The sequence below is a fragment of the Lepus europaeus genome, chromosome 22, assembly GCF_033115175.1.
Source record: "Lepus europaeus isolate LE1 chromosome 22, mLepTim1.pri, whole genome shotgun sequence".
NCBI lineage: Eukaryota > Metazoa > Chordata > Mammalia > Lagomorpha > Leporidae > Lepus > Lepus europaeus.
In genome coordinates, this window is record NC_084848.1 from 34,402,600 (window position 1) to 34,424,107 (window position 21,508).

Genomic DNA, 21,508 nt, shown 5'->3' on the forward strand with positions numbered 1-21,508 from the left:
TTCTTAGGAGAAATATATTTTTAAAAATATCTAAAATGTCCATAAGGTCAAAGAAAATGCTTTAATTGAGAGAAAATGCTCTTTCTCTTTTGTACTTAGTGATGGAAGTCATTCCATACACAGGTCAAATGATTAGCGTGTCAAATGGACTTATGTCCAAGGTGTTAATCTGTTGGTCAGGATTTGGTGCCAAAAGCCTTCCAGAAGCCACAAAGTCTTTACTTGAGAAATCAGTCAAAAAGGTAACTGCTGCAGCAGTGCATGCTCTAATAAAAGCTAATAAGTTAAAACTTAAAAAGTGATTGCCAAATTTTCACTGCTAGTACTGGAAAATTCTTTACTGACGCTTGTTTGTCTCTTTTCATTTGCATTAGCTTTTACGATTCTACCTAATCTTTATAGCATTGCAAATAGACAAGAAGTTACCATTTATAAAATTCTGAGTCCTGTCTCAGAAGTTTCATCACTACAGGATAGAGTATTTTATTTTCCCTTTTAAAGTTTTATTTATTTTTTTAAAGGCAGAGTTACATAGAGAGATCTTCCATCCACTACTTCACTCTTCAAATGACCACAACAGCCAGGACTGAGCCAAGCCAAAACCAGGAGCCAGGAGCTTCTTCTGGGTATCCCAAGTGGGTACAGGGGCCCAAGCACTTGGGCCATCCTCTGCTGCTTTCCAAGGCACATTAGCAGGGAGCTGGGTATTGGAAGTGGAGCAGCCAGGACTCGAACAGTGTCCATATAGGTTGCTGGCACTGTAGGCTGGGATTTTAACCCACTGAACCACAGCTCTGGCCCTCAGGAATAGGGTATCTTGATGCTATTCTTCCTCAGACATTTTCTATTTTCTTTCAATTTTAACTCAATTTTTTTCCATAGCTTAATTTCTGAATCCTAATTTAATGCTATTAATACAGACTATGACTTTTTAAAAAATATTTGTTTATTTATTTGAAAGTCAGAGTTATACAGAAAGAGAAAAAGAGGCAGAGAGAGAGGTCTTCTATCTGCTGGTTCACTCCCCAATCGGTTGCAATGGCTGGAGCTGTGCCAATCCGAAGACAGGAGCCAGGAGCTTCCTCCAGGTTTCACACATGGGTGCAGGGGCCCAAGCACTTGGGCCATCTTCTACTGCTTTCCCAGACCATAGCGGAGAGCTGGATCGGAAGTGGAGCAGCCAGGACTTGAACTGGCGCCCATATAGGATGCCGGCAATGCAGGCCAGGGTGTTAACCCACTGCGCCACAGCACCGGCCCCCAGACTATGACATTTCAAAACAAACATGTGGGGCAGCAGTTAAGATGTCAGTTGGGATGTCCACATCCCATATCAGAGTGCTGAGTTCCAGTCCCAACTCTGCTTCTAATTCCAGATTCCTGCTAATGGCATTCTGGGAGGCAGCAGTGATGATGCAGGAACTTGGGTCCCTGCCACCCACCAACAAGATCCACACTGAGTTCTGGGCTCCTGGATTGGACCTGGTCCAGCCCTGGCTGTTGCAGGCATTTGGGAAATGAACCAGTGGATGAAAGATCTAATCTGTCTCTGCCTTTCAAATAAATTAATCAGAAAAAAAGATTGCTAAATAAACGATACAAAATAAGATATGTATATTGAAAATGTGAAAATATGAGATGCCTCAAAAGAATGGAAAAACTAAAAAATCTTAAAGCACTTGAAGATTGTACTTTGAAAAAAACCTTATTTATCTGAAAGATAAAAGTGACACGGGGGGAGGGGGCGGAGGCAGGGAGAGCTGGCTCACTCTCCAAATGGCGGCAACAGCCAGGTCTGGTGTCAGTCAGGAGACAGGAACCCCATTCTGGTCTCCCACAAGGGGGATGAGCCCAAACACATGGGCCATCTTCTGTTGCCTTCCAAGGCACAAAAGCATGAAGCTGAGAAACAGAACATAAAGGATTTGAATCAGTAACCCGATATGGGATGCTGCTGTCAAATGCAGGGTAATTTTCTGACCCACAGCTCTGGCCCCACAGTACTTTTTTTTTAGATTTTATTTATTTATTTGAGAGGTAGAGTTACAGGCAGTGAGAGGGAGAAACAAAGAGAAAGGTCTGTCCGTTGGTTCACTCCCCAAATGGCTGCAACAGCTGGAGCTGTACCAATCAGAAGCCAGGAGCCTGGAGCTTCTTCTGGTCTCCCACAGGGGTGCAGGGGCCCAAGGACTTGGGCCAGCCTCTACTGCTTTCCCAGGCCATGGCAGAGAGCTGTACTGGAAGAGGAGCAGCTGGGACTAGAACTGGCACCCACATGGGATGCTGGCACCATAGGCAGAGGATTAACCTACTGTGCCACCGCACAGGCCTCCACAGTACTTTGTTTTAACCACAGATATATTCAATAAAAGTTGTGCAAATTAATCTGAAAAAAATTATTGAAAAAATTAAATTCCCCTTTCTTGTGAAGAAAAAAGGGACATAATTTTTATGAATGTTTACAAGCATTAGAATTCACAGAAAATGGGCTGGTTAGGATTGAAAGTTAGTTCAGGAGCTTATAGGCCTCTAATGAAAGGAAATAGGGTTTGAAATCATTTAACAATGTTTATGGGAGACTATCAATTGGGCTGACTAAACATAAAAGAGTAATGTAGTAATCGAACAAAATAAAAAGATGGGCTAGGGGCCGGCGCTGTGGTACAGCGGGTTAAGGCCCCAGGCTGCAGTGCCAGCATTCCATGTGGGCACTGGCTGCTCTGCTTCCATCCAGCTCCCTGCTGAAAGCAGCAGAGGATGGCCCAAGTGCTTGGACCCCTGCACCAACGTGGGAAACCCGGAGGAGGATCCTGGCTCCTGGCTTTGAATTGGCTCAGTTCTGGCCGTTGTGGCCACAGCAGATGGAGGACCTCACTCTCTGTCTCTTCCTCTTTCTGTAACTCTTTCAAAAGAATAAAATAAATCTTAAAAAAAAATGAGCGAGGTTTTTGAAAACCAGATTTACAACAGTCAATCAGAAGGGACCAATTACCTTGTAATGAAGTTCCTTCTGTGTTAATCCTGTGAGAAAATTAACTTTTGAAATAATTCTAAAAAAAAAAAAAAGCCAATTATATCTTTAAAATTTTTTGTAATTGTGTGTTTTCTAAACAGACAGACTTCAAGTGACTAAAGCATGGAAACACAAAGGTAAATGAATGGGTGATAAGGGCTATTTTATCAAGGTTCATTTATACATGGTCATCCTGGTGTCAGCGATCAATTTGCAGTGAGGGGGCATCTTTTTCAAAGGACATTCCATACTTCCCTTTTAGGCTGGTAGAAAACTCTTTCTGTATCTTTTGAATCTCAATTGCCTCAAAATAATAATCTCAATCTCCAATAAATATGTATGCTAAAGTGTCTATTTTTGTTGGTAGATTCTAATTGCTTTCAGAGAAAGCTCAGATAAGTGACAAAAAGAGTGAACCCTAAATACATGGGCAACCATTTTGCTAAAATTACACAAATTTGATGAAAACTGTAAGTGTATTGAGTGAAATTTATTGCTAATATTAGCATTAACTTCACTTTACTTAAGATATATCTAGGGGCCGGTGCTGTGGTGCAGCAGGTAAAGCTGCCGCTGCTGCACCAACATCCCATATGGCTGCTCCACTTACAATCCTGCTCCCTGCTGTGGCCTGGGAAAGCAGTAGAAGATGGCCCAAGTGCTTGGGCTCCTGCAACCACTTGGGAGAACTAATGGAAGCTCCTGGCTCTTGGTTTCAGATTGACCCAACTCCAGCCATTGAGGTCATTTGGGGAGTGAACTAGCAGATGGAAGACCTCTCTCTCTCTGCCTCTGCCTCTCTGTAACTCTGCCTTTCAAATAAAGAAATAAATCTTTTAAAAAAAGATATATTTATAATATGCTTTAGTTTTTAAAAAGAGGGGCTATATAAATAAAAAGAAGTATGAAATAGGAAGATTATTGTACCTAGTTGTTACATAGGGCAATCAGGACAAGGTCACAGGCCTAAGTTAATCTGACTCAATTACAAACTATAAAAGTCAGCTCCTCCCAAACAAAGGCACTTCCTTAATGTGTAAAAGCACACAAGTGGTATCCAAAATACTGAGGGGAAAAAGGTCCTGAAAGTACATATACAGAGAGCTGATTGGTAATATGATTGATTGTTGGATATGGAGACCATCATAAATACTTATGAATCTGCTGTACACACACACACAAACACACACACATCACTTCACAAACATAAATACAGCAGGCCCCTTTATCTGTGATTGCTTTTTGTGATTTCAGTTACTTATAGTCAACTATGATCTGAAAATGGAAAATTCCAGAAACTAAACAATTAAGAAATTTTAAATTGTATATCACTCTAGAAAATACGATGAAATCTTTTTTTTTTTTTTAAGATTTTATTTACTTATTTGGAAGTCAGAGATACAAGAGGGAGAGACAGACAAATGCTGTTTCATTCCCCAAATGGCCACAATGGCTGGGCTGTTCTAGGCAGAAGCCAGGAGCCTGGAGCTTTTTCCAGGTATCCCACGTGGGTGGCAGGGACCAAAATCCTTAGGTCATCTTCTGCTGCTTTCCTCAGGCCATTAGAAGAGATCTGGATTGAAAGTGGAGCAGCTGGGACTTGAACTGGTGTCCATATGGGCTGCTAGCATCGCAGGCAGTAGCCTTATCCACTCTCACAATGCTGGCCCGAGCATGAAGAAATCTTGTGCCATCCCACTTGGGACATGAATCATCCCACTGTCAATACCTTCCATGTTATCTACTCATTAGCATGTTACCTACTCATTAGTCAATTAGTGGCCCCTTATCAAATTATCAAATCAGTTGTGATATTGCTATGCTTGTGCTCAAGTAACTCTTATTTTACTTAATAATGGCCCCAAAGCACAAGAGTGGTGATGCAAAGGAGGCAACAGGGCATAAAGACATGGAAGCAGATTAACTCTGGTTCTGTGTTGTAATGCTGGGCATGTCGGAGAAAACACAGTATATATATAAAATATATATTATATATTATATAAAGTTATATATTATAATATATATTTAATATAACAATAAAATATATATGATTATATATTATCTATAAATATATTATACATAATATATTTATAGATAATATATAAAATATATATAATTATATAATAAATATATAAATTATATAATTTTATATAATATATAATTTTTTCCAGTACTATCCGTGGTGGGTCTTGGAACACATTCCATGTGGAAAAGGGATACTATATAGAGAAATGTGTATACTATACAAAGAAATTTACTATACAAAGAAATTTAATGAGATGTTCCTTTGGAAGAATGTAGGAAGAAGTATAAAGGTAATGATGTAATAAGATGAAGAAAAGGATATAAGATGTACATATTTTGGAAGCATAATGAAGTTCATGGACTGAAGAGATAAAAATACCTGAAGTGAATTATGAGTGAGTTCAAGTGGCCATATTCATGGAAAAATGGAAAATTCTACAGCAGATGCTCATACAGAATGGTATCCCAGGAGATACCTGCAAGTAGACAAGATCATTCCAGTTGAAGATCATACTACACTGGAAGCAGAAACTGGAGGCAGTAATTTAGAGAATAAAAATATATACTTTCACTTTAAGTATCTCAATTCTTTGCTTCAACTGTGTGAAGTTCAAACAGAGATAAGCAGAAAAACAATGAAAACTGCTGTTTAATTAAATTTTCTAATGAGACAGCACATGCCTGAATGACCTGGGTGGGTGGAATGTAAATCTGAGTACATTAAAATGCATGTGGGCCCAGAGATTGCTGCTGATGTGAGCAACACATGGAACTGAGTCCAGGAATTCTGACTTTCTAATTTCAAATGCTTAGCCCCATTATCTTAGAATGCCCATGAGGGAAGAATGGAGAGAAGGGAATCAGTTACTAAATTCCAAATATAGCAGCTTAGAAAAAGCTATATTAGGGGTTGGCATTGTGGTGCAGCAGGTGACACCTGCATACAATATGAGCACTGGTTCCAGTCATGGCTGCTCTACTTCCAATCCAGCTCCTTGCTCATGGGCCTGGGGAGCAGTAGATGGCCCAAGTGCTTGGGTCCCTGCAACCCACTTGGGAGACCCAGATGGAATTTCTGGCTCTTGGCTTCAGTGTGGCCCAGCCCTGGCTATTGCAGCCATTTGGGGAGAGAACCAGCAGATGGATGATCTCTCTGTCTCTCCCCCTCTCTCTGTTACTCTGCTTTCCAAATAAATAAATAAACCTTAAAAAAAAAAAACAAAACCTTGATTATTGCCATATATTATCTGCTTGAATAGTATCCCACAACAGCCCTATATTGGGTAGATGTTATTTCCACTTTATGAAGGAGGGAGATAAGACTCAGAAAGGTTACGTAGCTTGTCCAGGGGCAAAACATGAAAGGTGTCTAATGGCAAAAGTCCTTTGAAGATGAATACATTCTTTTTCCTTATTCTCTGACAGTCCTGAACTCTCAGGAACTATCAAGCTCCAACATGACTTTTAAATTACTTTGGTGAGGACTTCCTACTGCTTAGAATCAGGAACTTAGGAATTTCTTCTTGAGGGCAGGAAATCCCTGCTTAAGATAACTGTCTATTTCAGACAGCTAACTAGCCAGAAGTCAAGAACCAGAATATGTGCCTCTCTATTGTGGTCAGTGCTCTAAAAAGAGATACTTTAGTGCTTTAAAGTATAGTGAGTTCCAAAGCAAAGCTTAAAGGTTCCTTGAGTAGAACTATGAAGCCTTTAGTGCAAAAATAAAATAACCCAGGTAAGAGACACTGAAATCTTTGATCATACACTATTATATAGGAAATATATTATATAGGAATATATATTATATACACTATTATATATCATATTAGAGTTTGTGATTTGAAATAAAGTTCCCAAGACAGCAGAATCCTTCCTACTGAAAGTTCATAGGTTTTCCACTGTTTACTGGAAAAGATTTGGAATTTCAGAGAGTGGTATCAGAATATTTTAATCTGCTGTACAATAGCTAATATCATAGTAAGTGTGAAGTTGTAATTTATTCATGTCATTATTACATCTATATCAGTATTATAAGAAGAGGAATCATAAATGGTAGTCTTACAAATATTACCATCCACGCTTTTGCCAGAAATGTCCTGCCTAAGAAATAAAAGGAAAGTTGTTTCTATCAGTGGAACACTTGTTCCTTAAAATCCTTGATTGTAAACAGGAGCTGAAAATAGTGGATATGTTAAAGTACAAGCCAGAGACAATAGAGAAAATTCATATGCAGCCAAAATAGATTAACAGAGATTAAAGCCACTTGCTTTATTAGAATAATTTTCATACTGACTTGAGAAGCTGTGTATTACAGTATGGATATCAGACTAGGAGTTAACAATTCTGGAGGGGCCAGCACTGTGGCATAGCAGGTAAAGCCACCACCTGCAATGCCAGCATCCCATACAGGTACCAGTTCAGGTCCTGGCTGCTCCATTTCCAATCCAGCTCCCTGTATGGCCTGGGAAAGCAGTAGAAGATGGCCCAAGTGCTTGGGCCCCTGCACCCATGTGCGAGAACCAGAAGAAGCTCCTGGCTCCTGGCTTCGGATTGGCGCAGCACCGGCCATGGCGACCATCTGGGGAGCGAACTAGTAGATGGAAGAGCTCTCGCTCGCTCTCTCTCTTTCTCTCTCTCTCTCTTTGCCACTGCCTCTCTGTAACTCTGCCTTTCAAATAAATAAATAAATGTTTTTTTAAAAAAGAATTCTGGATTCTACTTGCTTGTTCTGATCTAACTATCTGTTGTACTTTAAGAACATTATTACAACTCTTCATTCCAAGTTTCCTCATCTTTAAAGTAAGAGAGTACTTTATCTGCAAATTCCCTAAGTTTTTCATGTACATATTCTGAAATCCTTTAATAGAGTTATCCTATATCTATGGATATTCTGTACAGTAATCACTTCTAGAATTTCTGCACATGTTGTATTTGTAGGCTTCTGGGATTAGTTATCAGACACAGAAAATAATTTTTTGAGAGTGGGCATTTAGCCTGGCAGTTGAAATGCCTGCATGTTACACTGGCACACCTGAGTTCAATCCCCAGCTCTGGCTCCTGACTCTAGCTTCTCATCAGTGCAGACACTGGGAGGCAGCAGAGGGGCTTCAGGAAAATGTGTTCCTGCCACCTACATGGAAGAACTGGGATTGTGATCCCCATGTTGGCTCTGGCTCCAGCACAGCCCTGGTCACTGTGGGGATTTGGATAGTGAGTCTGCAGTTGGGAGCTTGGTCTGGCTCTGTGTTTCACTATAGAAAAAAAGAAATCATTATAGAGATGTTATAGCTCTAGACTGGCTCACAAGTTCGGTGTTTCTGGACTTATTTTATAAAATATGTGCTTTCCTTTAAGGGCTTCTAAGTTTGTAGGTATCAGAGTAATTACAGAGGTAAAATATTTGGGATTTTAGAGAACTGTGAAGGCATTGTCCATCCCTGCCCCCTAAATTCTTAATCCTACTCAGTGGTTAATGAATGAAATTAAATAGTTTTAATAGTAGGTGGCATCTACTTATATTCAAAATGAACTTTAAAAGTTTGCTCATTACCATAAAATATTCATGGTAAAAATGACATTTTAAAAGTACAGAGCTGGCCGTGGCAGCCATTTTGGGAGTGAACCAATGGGAGGAAGACCTTTCTCTCTCTCTTTCTCACTCTCTCTCTCTTTCTCACTGTCTAGCTCTGTCAAATAAATAATAAAAAAGAAAAAAAGTGCAATGAAAGGGGTGGGCATGGTGGTGCAGCAGGTTAAGCTATTGCTTGGGATGTCCAAATCCCATACTGGAATGCAGGTTCTAGTACCGGTTACTCTGCTTCCTATCCAGCATCCTGCTAACGTAACCTGGGAAGCAGTGGTAGATGACGGCTCAAGAGCTTTAGCCCCTGTTGCCCATGTAGGAGACTCGGATAGAGTTCTAGGCTCCTGGCTTCAGCCTGGCTCAGCTCTGGCTGCTGCAGGCATTTAGAGAGTGAACCAGTGGATGAAAGATCTTTCTCTTTCTTTTTCTCTTTGTTGCTCTGCCTTTCAATTTATGTGAAATAAATTAACATTTTAAAAACTGCAGTGAGAATGAGTTTTTAATCATTAAATTTTTTTTCTAATTTATTTGAGGTGGGTAAGAAGGGACAGGGAGGGTGGGAGGGGAAGAGGGAGACAGATACAGAGAGTTATCTCATCCACTGGTTCTCTCTCCAAAGTCCACAATGGTGGGGCAGGGGTTGGGGGAAGAAGCTGGGATTACCAGCCAGGTTTCCTATGTGTGGCAGTGACCCAGCTGCTTGGTCCATCACTGCCTTTCAGGGTCTGCTTTAGTAGCAATCTGAAGTGAGGAGTTGGGTCCAGGAGCTGATCCTAGGCACTATGATGTAGGACTTAGGAGTCCTAACTGGTAGATCAAATACCTGCCCTTCTAATCCTTTGTCTGGGGAGAATTCTCTTCCCTTCAGGAAAAGAATTACAAGTTACACTTGACTCATGACAATTAATTTATAGTGATTCACACTTAAAACACTCAACATTTTTAGGTCTGTGTTATTCATTAGGACATTTATGACAGTGAACAAATATGCCAGTCAGTTATTTTATGAAGCATATAAGCAAGGTGTTATAAGAACATGAAGGAACATTACTTATCCCAGCTAGGAAGAGGGAGAAGTGGACACTGGGAAATTCTTCATCGAGGAGATGCCCCTTAAGCTTTATCTTAAAGACCCATCGTAGTTAGCCAGGCAGGGAGTTCACATAAAGCTGCCCCAAGCAAAAATATAGTATGAGTAAGGGCTCAGAAGTAAAAGGGAAAAAGACATAAGAAGGGAGATACAATTTCTGATAAGGAGGTAGAAAAAGAAACTGAAAAAAAAAATAGCAGAAATTCTATTATAAGGGGCCATATGTGAAGTGTCAAGTTGTCTGGTTTAATCCTGAGGTGATGGTCTTCTTCACACCTCTGAGGAACTGCTTGTAGGGAGTGTCTATAGCTACTCTGGTGGGGCCAGTATCATGGTGCCGTGGGTTAAGCCGTCCTTGTGATGCTGACATCCCAAATGGGAGCTCAGGTTTGAGTCCTGGCTGCTCTCCTTCCAATTAACCTCCCTGCTAATGTTTGCATAAAATGAGTGGATTATGTTTAAGTAAAATAAACCAGAGAAAGACAAATTCCAGATGCTTATATATATATATATATATATATATATATATATATATATATATATATACACAGCATATATATATGGAAGTTAAAAAAAAAAACAGTTGATCTGAACTTAGAATATTGATTACAGAGGAAGGAAAGTGTCAGGGAGAGTATAGAGGGAAGTTGTATAAGGGATCCCAAAATATACTCAGAGAAAGGTAATAGGTTTTAGTGCTCCACAGTGCAGTGTGGTGACTATAGTCACAGCGATGTATTACATACTATAGGAAGACATGAGAGAAAGCTGCTGGTAGGCTCTGAACATAATGAAAACATAAGGTAACAGAAACATAATTGTCTGAATTGATCAAATTATGCCATAAACAATGTTAAAATATTGTATTACACCCCATAAAATGTACAAATATTACATGTAAATAAAAAATTTAAGTAATAAATAATTTTTAAAACTTTAAGAAGCAAAGCGTAAAAGGATAAAGAAAAAAAGACTAAAGGAAGCTCCCTGTAAAGAATTGACAATGGAGGGTAAACTTGTGAAAGCTAATAAAGGAGAGAATTACCACGCTGATTCTCTATCTCTCCACTGCATGAGATTCTAAGATCCACCAGGCAGGAGCTTTCCTTTTTTTTCTTTAAGATTTATTTATTTAAGCATTTGAAAAGCAGAGTGACAGACAGAAAAGGAGAGACAGAGAGAGATCACTTTTCTAACTGCTAGTTCACTTCCCAAATGGCCACAACAGCCAAGTGTGGGCTAGGTCAAAGCCATGAATCAGGAACTCCATCTGGTCTCCCACATGGGTGGCAGGGGCCCAACCACCTGGGCCATCTTCCATTGTCTTCCCAGGCACATTGCCAATAAGCTGGATCAGAGACACAGTAGCTGGGACTTGAACTGGCACTCCAACATGGGATGCTGGTGTTGCAAGCAGCACCTTGACCTGTTTTGCCACAATGCTGGCCTCAGGCATCTTTTACTCATCTTCGTATATATAGGATTTAACAGAGTACCTGACTTAGTAGATGTTTAACAAATATTTTTCAACAAACAGAATTATGTTTTATATATGATGTTGTCTAAATACCTAACTAAAGTGCCTAGGATATCTAATTATTTGCATTAAAAATTGATTTTTTGTTTTTGGCCAGCGCTGTGGTATAGCAGATAAAGCTGCCGCCTGCAGCACCAGCATCCCATATGGGCATAGGTTCAAGACACGGCTGCTCTACTTGATTCAGTTCCCTGCTAATATACTTGGGAAAGCAGCCTGGGATGGTCCAAATGCTTGGGCCCCTGCATCCATATGGAGACTCAGAAAAAGCTCATGGCTCCTCACTTTGGATCGACTGAACCTCAGCCGTTATGGCCATTTGGGAAGTGACCCAGTGGATGGAAGATTTTTGTAAGTCTCTCCTTTCCACTCCGCGCCCCATGACTCTTTCAAATAAATAAATAAATATTTTTTTAAAAATTGATTTTTATCTTACTAAAAGGTTGAATGCAACCTTCATTATTACTTTTCATTTTCTCAAATGGAAATACTTGACAAGGAAGTTCACGACCATTTAACAGTTTGCTCACTTACAAGTGACAACCGATTTGATGAAGAAATCTTAAAAAGATTTATTTATCTGAAAGTCAGCATTACAGAGAGAGGGAGAGAAGTCTTCCATTTGCTGTTCACTTCTCAGGTAGCAGTAACGACCCGGACTGGGCAAGACAAAGACAGGAGCCAGGAGCCAGGAGCCAGGAGTCTCATCAGGGCAGGGGCCCATGCACCTGGATCATTCTTTGCTGCCCTTTCCAGGCCACCAGCAGGAAGCAGGATTGGAAACAGGAAAGCAGGACATGAAATGGCACCCATATGAGAGGCCAGTGTTGCAGGCAGAGGCTCTACCCTAACTAAACCTAATTTACTTCCAGTATTAACACCATCTCTAGACTCGTATATCTTCCAATAGATAACAGATAATATTTATTTCCGGACTTATAATGATCTAGCATGCATCTGGACATGGAACAGACAGCTAATACCCAATATGTCCAAAATTAAACTCTAAATTCCCCACCTTCCTGTCCCACTCATATGATGTCTTAGTCTCTTTCTATTCCCATCTCAGTAAATAGCAATTCAACTTTTCCACTTATTAGACTAAGACCTTAGAGACAGCACTATGCCACAACCCTGGCCCCAAGAATTTTCTAATTTTTATTTCCTTTGATGAGTAAAACACAAACAAAAGTTTAAGCCAATTGACATGTGTGTGCATGTGTGTGTGCACATCTGAAGAATGTGAATCTAAAGATGTAGGATAAGTACAAATTATATAAGAAAATTTTGTTTAAGTAGAATCGCAGAGTAGGTAGCTAAAATCTAGCATCTAGTACTTCAGTAGCATTATGAAATAACATAATTTTCTGTAATTTACCACTATTTTTAATATTTTAATGGTCGAAGAAGAGCACTATCATATAGTGAAAAGAAGCATATAATTCTGGAGACCTTAAATCCCACTGCTTTTTTGCTACTGTGAGTTATCCTGCAGCAAGTTTAGGGTGTTTGTACAGATGTTTTCTAATGGTCATTATAGTCTGAATAGTTTACTGTTTATTTATAAAACTTATTTTTTCATGTTTTTACTATCTACATTATAAAAACAATTAAGAAATTATATTTTATTGAGATCGCATTAAATATAACTACTTTTTTTTTGGTGGGGGTAGGGAGAGGACCGTAAGATTTACTGACTGGTGTGTCTCTTCAGCAGCTTGGTCTGCTGGGATTGAATGTCTAAATACAACATCTATGCTCAAGTTTTAGAAATGAGAATTGTTGATTAAAAACTGAAAGCACTGGAGAATACCACCTTTACATTGTCTTTCTAAAAGCTGTTCTCAATGTTCTACTAGACTCTGAGAAGAAAATGAAGACAGATGAAACAGAAAAACTAGGAACAGATGGACTGCTTAGTGTTCCACGGATAAATCAATGTATTTTTTACAGTTTATATTTAAATACAGATGCTGCTCAACAATGGGGTTATTTCCTGTAAGCCATAATAAATTGAAAATATCATGTCAAAATTGCATTTCTTACATTTAACCTATTGAACATTGTAATTTAGCAACACAGCACACCATAGAGTATTAGTTGTTTACCTTCATGATCATATGGCTTGCAGAGGGCTATGCAGTGCAAGAAAGTAGGGTAAACTCAGGAAAGATCAAAAGGCAAAATTCAAAGTACAGTTTCTACTATGACTTTCATACCATTGCAACGCTGAAACATCCTAAGTCAGAGATTTTCCACGTGGTTAACAAGATATATTAGATGTTCCCTAATTCAGACAGAAAAAATGTCACACAGACTCAGAGGTAACTGCTTTCCTCACCCAGCGCTGAAAGTGCTCTCTTTGGTTTATAGTGTTGGTATTGTGATAGGCAGCAGAAACAGATGATTTTCCCCATTTTTTTATGAAAAGGAAGCTTTATGGTATTATACTTTGTATACTGTTAGGGTTGTTTCTACAGTTGATTAGAAATAAGAAATGACAAGAATGATGATAATTGTGAGAATGCTTAATAATCTCTATCTTGGGGAAACTGTGCATTAATGTTATGTGAATCTTGCTTGGGAAAAAAGTGAAGAAAATAAAGGGCAATGGGAGAATATAATAGTACCTCTGTAGTTGATGATTTCTGTTCCAAGCACCGGAGTCATCTCCAGGACCGTGATAAAGGCTTTGTCCATAGATGTCAGAGGAAAAGGAGACATTCGATGTCTTCTAGCCACCTTGGTGATATCGACAGCACTGTGACCTAAAAAGGAAAACAATTAACTGAGAATACGATGCAGAAGCATTGATTAAAAAGTGAAATGACTTATAAATATCAGTGACTCCAAATTTCAAATGTCCCCAAATAAATATTACCAGGTGAAAAATTATTTCTCTTGCTTCTAAAATATAACCTCCTCTGGGGGAACAGTAGGTTAAGATAGCAATGTTACATCATATGTCAAAACTTGACGAAATTTAATGATGCTACAGGCTAATCCTATTTGAATGCTATGTGTCAAGGCACTGCTCTAAATTAACTCATTAATCTTCCTAACAATATTATGATGAGGCACCATTATTAACCTTATTTAAAGATGAGGAAAGAGAGGTTTAGAGAGGTATATATCTTGCCTAAATCACAGAGCTAGTGACAAAAGAGCCAGGATTCAAAGCAAGGCAGTTTTGGCTTCAGAGTTCATGTCCTTAGCTACCATACTGAACACTGAATGCTTAACAGGTTAGTTAGCAAAATGGAATTCCCAAACTCAGATTTATTTAGGATTTCATAGGAAATTTTCTTTCCTCTGAGAAAGGTCATGGAAAAATTATTATTTAGCTATCTACTCCCTGTGGGACCTCTTCCAGTTCCATGGTATTAATATTACCCATACACTAAACCTAACTTCCAGCATTAACTAACACCACCTCTAGACTTGTATATCATCCAATAGATAACAGATAATATTTATTTCCGGACTTATAATGATCTAGCATGCATCTGGACATGGAACAGACAGCTAATACCCAATATGTCCAAAATTAAACTCTAAATTCCCCACCTTCCTGTCCCACTCATATGATGTCTTAGTCTCTTTCTATTCCCATCTCAGTAAATAGCAATTCAACTTTTCCACTTATTAGACTAAGACCTTAGAGACATCTCTGATTGTTCTCTGTCAGAATCAAATGTAAACCGCATTTGAAACCACTAGAATCTGTTCATTCCTTACCACTTCCATTTTATTGCACTTAGAACTACCACTTATTTCCTGAGAAACTTAATAACCTCCTGACTGGTCTCCCTGTTTCCACTCTTGTCCCATTTTTAACTTATTTTCCACACAGTAGTTACAGTGATCTTTTTATTTTTTTACTTTTAAAAGTTTTATTTACAAGGGCTAGCATTGTGGTGCAGTCGGTTAAGATGCTGCCTGTGATGCCAGCATCTCATATGAGCACCAGTTTGAGTTCTGGGTGCTCCACTTCACATCCAGTTCTTTGCCAATATGCTATGTGGAATAATACCTATGGTCATTCTTTATTTTCCTTACCCTATTTTACTTTACTTCATGGTCAAACACACACATGTATAATCACATGTCTATAGCATATATAAAATAATTACTTATTGAATTAATAAATAAATTATCTAATGAGAAAAAGGGATTTCTTGGGCTAGGGTTGTGGCACAATGGGTTAAGCTGCCACCTGTGATGCCGACATCACATATGAGTGCCAGATCTAGTCCCAGCTGCTCTTCTTCCTGTCAGCTCCCTGCTAATGTGCCTGGGAAAGTAGTAGAAGATGGCCCGAGTGCTTGGGCCCTTGCCACTCACATAGGAGACCCGGATGAAGCTCTATAGTTCCTGGCTTTGGCCTGACCTAGCTCCAGTCATTGTGGCCATTTGGGGAGTGATCAAGTGATCAATGTCTGAAAGATATCGCTCTCTTCTCTCTCTGTTTCTTCCCACCCCCCGCCCTGAAACTTTGACTTTCAAATAAATAAATAAATAAATAAATAAGTCCTTTTTAAAAAAGGATTTCTTGGAGTATTATATCATTATATATAAATAACATCATTTTACCCTTGGCACCTTATAAATATACAGCCCAAATAGTAGACAGAATAGGAATAACACAAACAGTGATGCTTGACTGTCCTAACTGCTACCCACAAAGCCCTTCTTCTCTGGCCACTTTGCAGCTAGGAGTAACCTGATACAACTCTGGACAGTGAGATGTAGGAATAACTCTCAAAGGCAGCTTTCCTATTACAAATGAAAAGATAAAGCAATGAATCTTTAAGAGGTAAAAATTGGGGCTGGGTAGTAGGTAAAGCCACTATTGGCATCCCATATGGGTGCCAATTTTGATTCAGATGGCTCTACTTTCAATGCAGCTTCCTGCTAATGTGCCTGGAAAAGCAGTAAATGTTGGCCCATGTACCTGGGCCCCTGCAGCTATGTGGGAGACCTGGAAGAAGCTCCTGGCTTCAGCCTAGCCCAGCACTGGCCATGCAGCTATCTGGAAAGTGAACCAGTGGATGGAATATCTCTTTCTCTTTGTCTTTCCCTCTTTCTAAATACATAAATAAATAAATCTTTTAAAAAAATGGGAATGGCATTGTGGCATCCTGGGTTAAGCAGCCACCTTAATGCAGGCTTCCCATATGGGCACTAATTCGAGTCCCAGCTGCTTCATTTCCAATCCAGCTACCTGCTAACGGCCTTGGAAAGCAGCAGAAGATGGTCCAAGTGCCTGGGCCAGTGTATCCATGTGGGAGACCGAAAAGAAGCTTCTGACTCCTTGCTTCAGCCTGGCACTACATTGGCCATTGTGGCCATTTGGGGAGTGAACTAGCAGATATTAGATTTTTTTCTCTTTCTGTTTCTCCCTCCCTCTCTCTCTGTAACTCTTTCAAATGAATAAATAAATCTTAAAAAAAAAAAAAGAAGAAGAAGAAGAAATATTTTGGCTCTTCTGCCTTCTTTCTATCAGGAACATGATCCTGGGAGGTGCTGAAGCCATTTTTCCACCATGGGAATGCAAGCTCAACAGCAATGAAAGCATTGGAGAAAAAACAGTCCAAGGCCCTGATGACACTGTCAAGCTCATAAACAAACCCTATAGACTGTCATCTGTCTAGAGTTTTAATATGTAAGATAAATAAGCTTTCTTGAGTTTCTAGTCATTGCATTTTAGTAAGTTTAGCACTTCTATCCTAACTCTAACAGCATTCCAGACATACTCACTAAACTGACTTAAAGGCTCTGCACTGAAGAATTTCCATTCTAATGCTGGCACTGTAGTGTGGGAAGTTAAGACACTGTCTGCAAAGCCAGCATCCCATATGGGCACCGGTTTGAATCCTGGCTGATCCACTTCCCATCCATCTTCCAGCTAAAGTGCCTAGGAAATCAGCAGAAGATGGCCCAAGTCCTTGGGCCCCTGCACCCACCTGACTCCTGGTTTTGGATCAGCCCAGCTCTGGCCATTGCGGCCACTGGGGAGCAAACCAGCGGATGGAAGACCTCTCTTTCCCTCTCCCTCTCCCTCTCCTTCTCCGTAACTCTGTCCTTCACATAAATCTTAAAAAAAAATTAATTTCCATTCTAAGGCTAATGGCATTATCACAAGTATTCAAAGAAAAATATATAATTTGCTTATACTCTTTTTTTTATTTTTTATTTTTGACAGGCAGAGTGGATAGTGAGAGAGAGAGGCAGAGAGAAAGGTCTTCCTTTGGCCGTTGGTTCACCCTCCAATGGCCACCATGGCGAGCATGCTGCGGCCGGCGCACCGCGCTGATCCGAAGGCAGGAGCCAGGTGCTTCTCCTGGTCTCCCATGCGGGTGCAGGGCCCAAGGACTTGGGCCATCCTCCACTGCACTCCCTGGCCACAGCAGAGAGCTGGCCTGGAAGAGGGGCAACCGGGACAGAATCCGGCGCCCTAACCGGGACTAGAACCCGGTGTGCCGGTGCCGCAAGGCGGAGGATTAGCCTGTTGAGCCACGGCGCCGGCCCTGCTTATACTCTTAGTATGGCATTTCTCTTTATAGGCAATCAAAATAAAGAAATTCTCAAAGCTTGAAAGACTTTATATATTATTTAGTGTTAAATTTGAATAGCATTTTCTATTCAAAGTTGTAGGTAAATACTTTAAAAAGGATTATGTGTGATCTATCATGCACTAAAATGGAAATAGAAATTTATTTATAATTCACTTTCGTTGAGATTCTGGCCTAGCTATTAAAAACCATCATAAAAATAAACTGTCAAAACCAGTGTAACTTGACCGTTATTGATAACTGACAGAGATACTGTATCTGCTTTTAATTCAGCTTTACTGGTCTCAGATCTGATCTTTTCATTGATGTGCTGTATTATGATGCATATGATTTTATAAAAGCTGTCCTTTTAAAATATGCTTAGTTTCTGAGGAGAAAATTTTACTTTTTAAATTGTATATGGTTTATATTTTTAACAGAATAAAAACATATTTTTTGTTTTTTTATGATTTTTTTAACTTTCAAAAACTTTATATAAAGGGAACAAATTTCATGTATTTCATACATACAGCTTTAAGAGCATAAGGATACTTCCCACCTAATTGTCCTTCCCTTGAATTCTCCCTCCTGCTCCTTTTATTTTTCTTTTAATTTTTACAATGATATACTTTCAATTTTCTTTATAATCACAAGCTTAATTCTCCACTAAATACAGACTTCAACCAGTAGGAAGTAGAAAAACCATTGTTCCTCAAGAGTACAGACAAGGGCTATAAATAATAATCAAATCTCAAAATGTCAATTTCGCTCACATACATTACTTTCTGTCTTATTTACCACAAATAAATGAAAACATATCATATTTGACTTTTTTGGGACTGGCTTATTTCACTAAGCATAATGGTCTCTGATTACATCCATTTTGTTGTGAAAGACAGCATTTCATTCTTTTTTTTATAGCTGAATAGTATTTCATCATGCATATATATCACAATTTCTTTATCTAGTTATCAGTTGGTGCATATTTGGGTTGATTCCATATCTTAGCTATTATGAGTTGATCTGCTACAAACATGGGGGTACAGAAAATTATTTCATATGTTGATTGCTAGGTTATATGGTAAATCTATTTTCAGATTTCTGAAGAATCTCCATACTGTCTTCAATAATGGTTGTACCAGTTTACATTCTCACCAATAGTGTATTAGGGTACCTTTTTCCCCACATCTTTGCCAACATTTGTTATTTTTTGACTTTTGGATGATAGCCATTCTGACTTGGGTAAGGTGAAACCTCATTGAGGTTTTTATTTGCATTTCCAAACAAATTTTTATTGGATAGCATGGATTACCCATGATACATATATCCATTAACAAATATTTACTGAGTATATTTTCCTTTTTTTTTTTTTTTGAATTTATTTATTTGAAAGGCAAAGTGACAGAGAATCTTCCTTATGCTGGTTCATTCCCCAAATACCTGCAACAGCTTGCACTAGACCAGACCAAAGCCAAGAGCCAGGAACTTCATCCAAGTCTCTCATGTGGGTGAAAGGAACCCAAGAACTTCGGCTATCATCTGATGCCTCTCACACACATTAGCAGTAAGCTTACTTGGATGAACAGTGGGTGTCCTACACAATGGTTTAACATGCCATACCACAGTACTTGCCTAGAGCATATTTTCTGACCTAGGCATACCTTAGGGACATGGGATACATGGAATAACATATAGTCTATAATGAACAACACTATAGTCCAGCAGAAAAGAAAGACATGCCAAATAAATAACAACAGGGCAGTAAATTTCCTGATGGTTTTCTAACTGTAGATATTGGTAGTTGTGTGTTTTAGTTTTTCGTATGTTGTTTATAATTTGCTTGTCATCTATTACTCTGCATCTTATGTTATAAATACTGAAATGTCTGTCTTACCTATGTCAGCTGATTGTTAACACCCTGAAGGGAGACCCTATATCTACTAGTCTGTATCACTTGCCACTTTTGGAATAGTGCCTGAGGTAAGAATGAATGGTAAATATTTTAAAGTCAAGAGTGGGAAAATGAAAAGTCAAGTGGTGTTTTCTACTTTGTCCATTTAATTCTCTAAGCCCTATAATATTTAAAGCTCTGTGTCAGAAAGTGACTACTTAACTTGATAAGGATTAGTATATATTCTGATTGTTAATTATTTTTTGATAATTATACTTACAGTATATGATACGGTATTTTACAATTTTTATACATACACAATACAGAATGGATAAGGTGAACAAATCAATGTATTTTGATGTGAATGGGTTAATATTGGTTCCTGACTACACCACTTGCATGTTTACAAGGGGCCTTTTGGATATGAGTGCAATAAATCAACTAGAAGGAATACCTCAAAAGATATCTAAATTCTTGGATACATTAGCAGGTAGGGGTGTGTGCATGAGCGTGGAAATGTGTGCGTATGTGTTTTCAACAAATGGTCAAAATGCTTCTTCCTACTCACGACCCATACAAAATCACATAGTTAGCTAACTCACCAATAAAGAAAAACTTGGTCCTATAACTATGAGGGGAAAAAAAGGATCTGTAATTTGCTTTGTCTACCTAAGAATAAAATGAATGAAACAGACAACTGCTCTTCCTAAGTAAAAGGAACGAATGCCTAAATGGTAACATTAACATACCCAGTTCTGCTGTATCCCTCTCATCACATGCAGGATGATTATATGCACATGTGAGATTCTACTTATTTGTTTGATAGGCAGAGAGACAGGGAGGGCTGGGGAAAGAGCTCAAATACCTGCAGCTGTGATGGTGGGGGGAGGGGAGGAAGAGCAGTAGCAAAACTGGGAGCTAGGATCTCAATCCAGGTCTCCCAGGTGGGTGGCAGGGACCCAGTTTATTGAGCCACCACCAGTGTCTTCCAGGGTCCACGTTAGCAGGAAGCTGAAAGCAGGAGTCAGAGCCTGGTACCAAACCCAGGCACTGATGTGGGATGCGGACATCTCAACCTGTAGGACAAATGCCTGCCCCTAAGAGTCCATTTAAAGAAAGATTGTACCTAAATAAGTTTGAAAGCCAGTGATCTAGGGGATCCAGTGCTCCCATTTTGAAAGCCAAAGCGAATAAAATACACCACGGACATTTGAAAAGCCAGCTACATAAAGTACCAAATACATAGGAGAGAGCACTAGCAGCAGAAGGCCAAGGCTAAGAACGCGTAGCACTGAAGTGTTCAGCTCAGCGTATCTTACTGAAGCCTCAAAGGGCTCTTCCGGGGGCAGCTCATTTTTATAAGGCATACATTTCCAAAATAAATCTGGTAAGCAAATAGTTACACTTACTTTTCTTGTCTGTTTACATTTTGTTACTTAAATTTAAGTGAAAGGCAGAGTTATATAGAGAGAAGGAGATCGAGAGAGATCCATCTGCTGGTTCACTCTCCAAATGGCCTCAACAGCTGGGGCTGGGCCAGGCAGAAGCCAGGAGCCAGGAGCTCCATCTGGGTCTCCCATGTGGGTGCAGGGGCCCAAGCACTTGGGACATCCTCTGTTGCTTTCCCAGGTGCATTAGCAGAAAGCTGGATTGAAAGTGAGCAGTCACGCCGGCGCAGTGGCTCAATAGGCTAATCCTCCGCCTTGCGGCGCCGGCACACCGGGTTCTAGTCCCGGTCGGGGCACCGATTCTGTCCCGGTTGCCCCTCTTCCAGGCCAGCTCTCTGCTGTGGCCAGGGAGTGCAGTGGAGGATGG

At 39.5% G+C, this 21,508-nt stretch overlaps 1 protein-coding gene across 2 annotated transcripts in view; it reads right to left on the reverse strand.

The window, feature by feature from the left end:
* Positions 1-21,508, reverse strand: part of GPHN (gephyrin) — a 539,761-nt gene that overhangs the window by 117,387 nt on the left and 400,866 nt on the right. For both annotated transcript variants that reach the window (XM_062181321.1, XM_062181322.1), the window contains one exon: positions 13,879-14,016. In XM_062181321.1, coding sequence (XP_062037305.1) covers positions 13,879-14,016 — 138 coding nt within the window. The remainder of the gene's footprint in view (positions 1-13,878; positions 14,017-21,508) is intronic.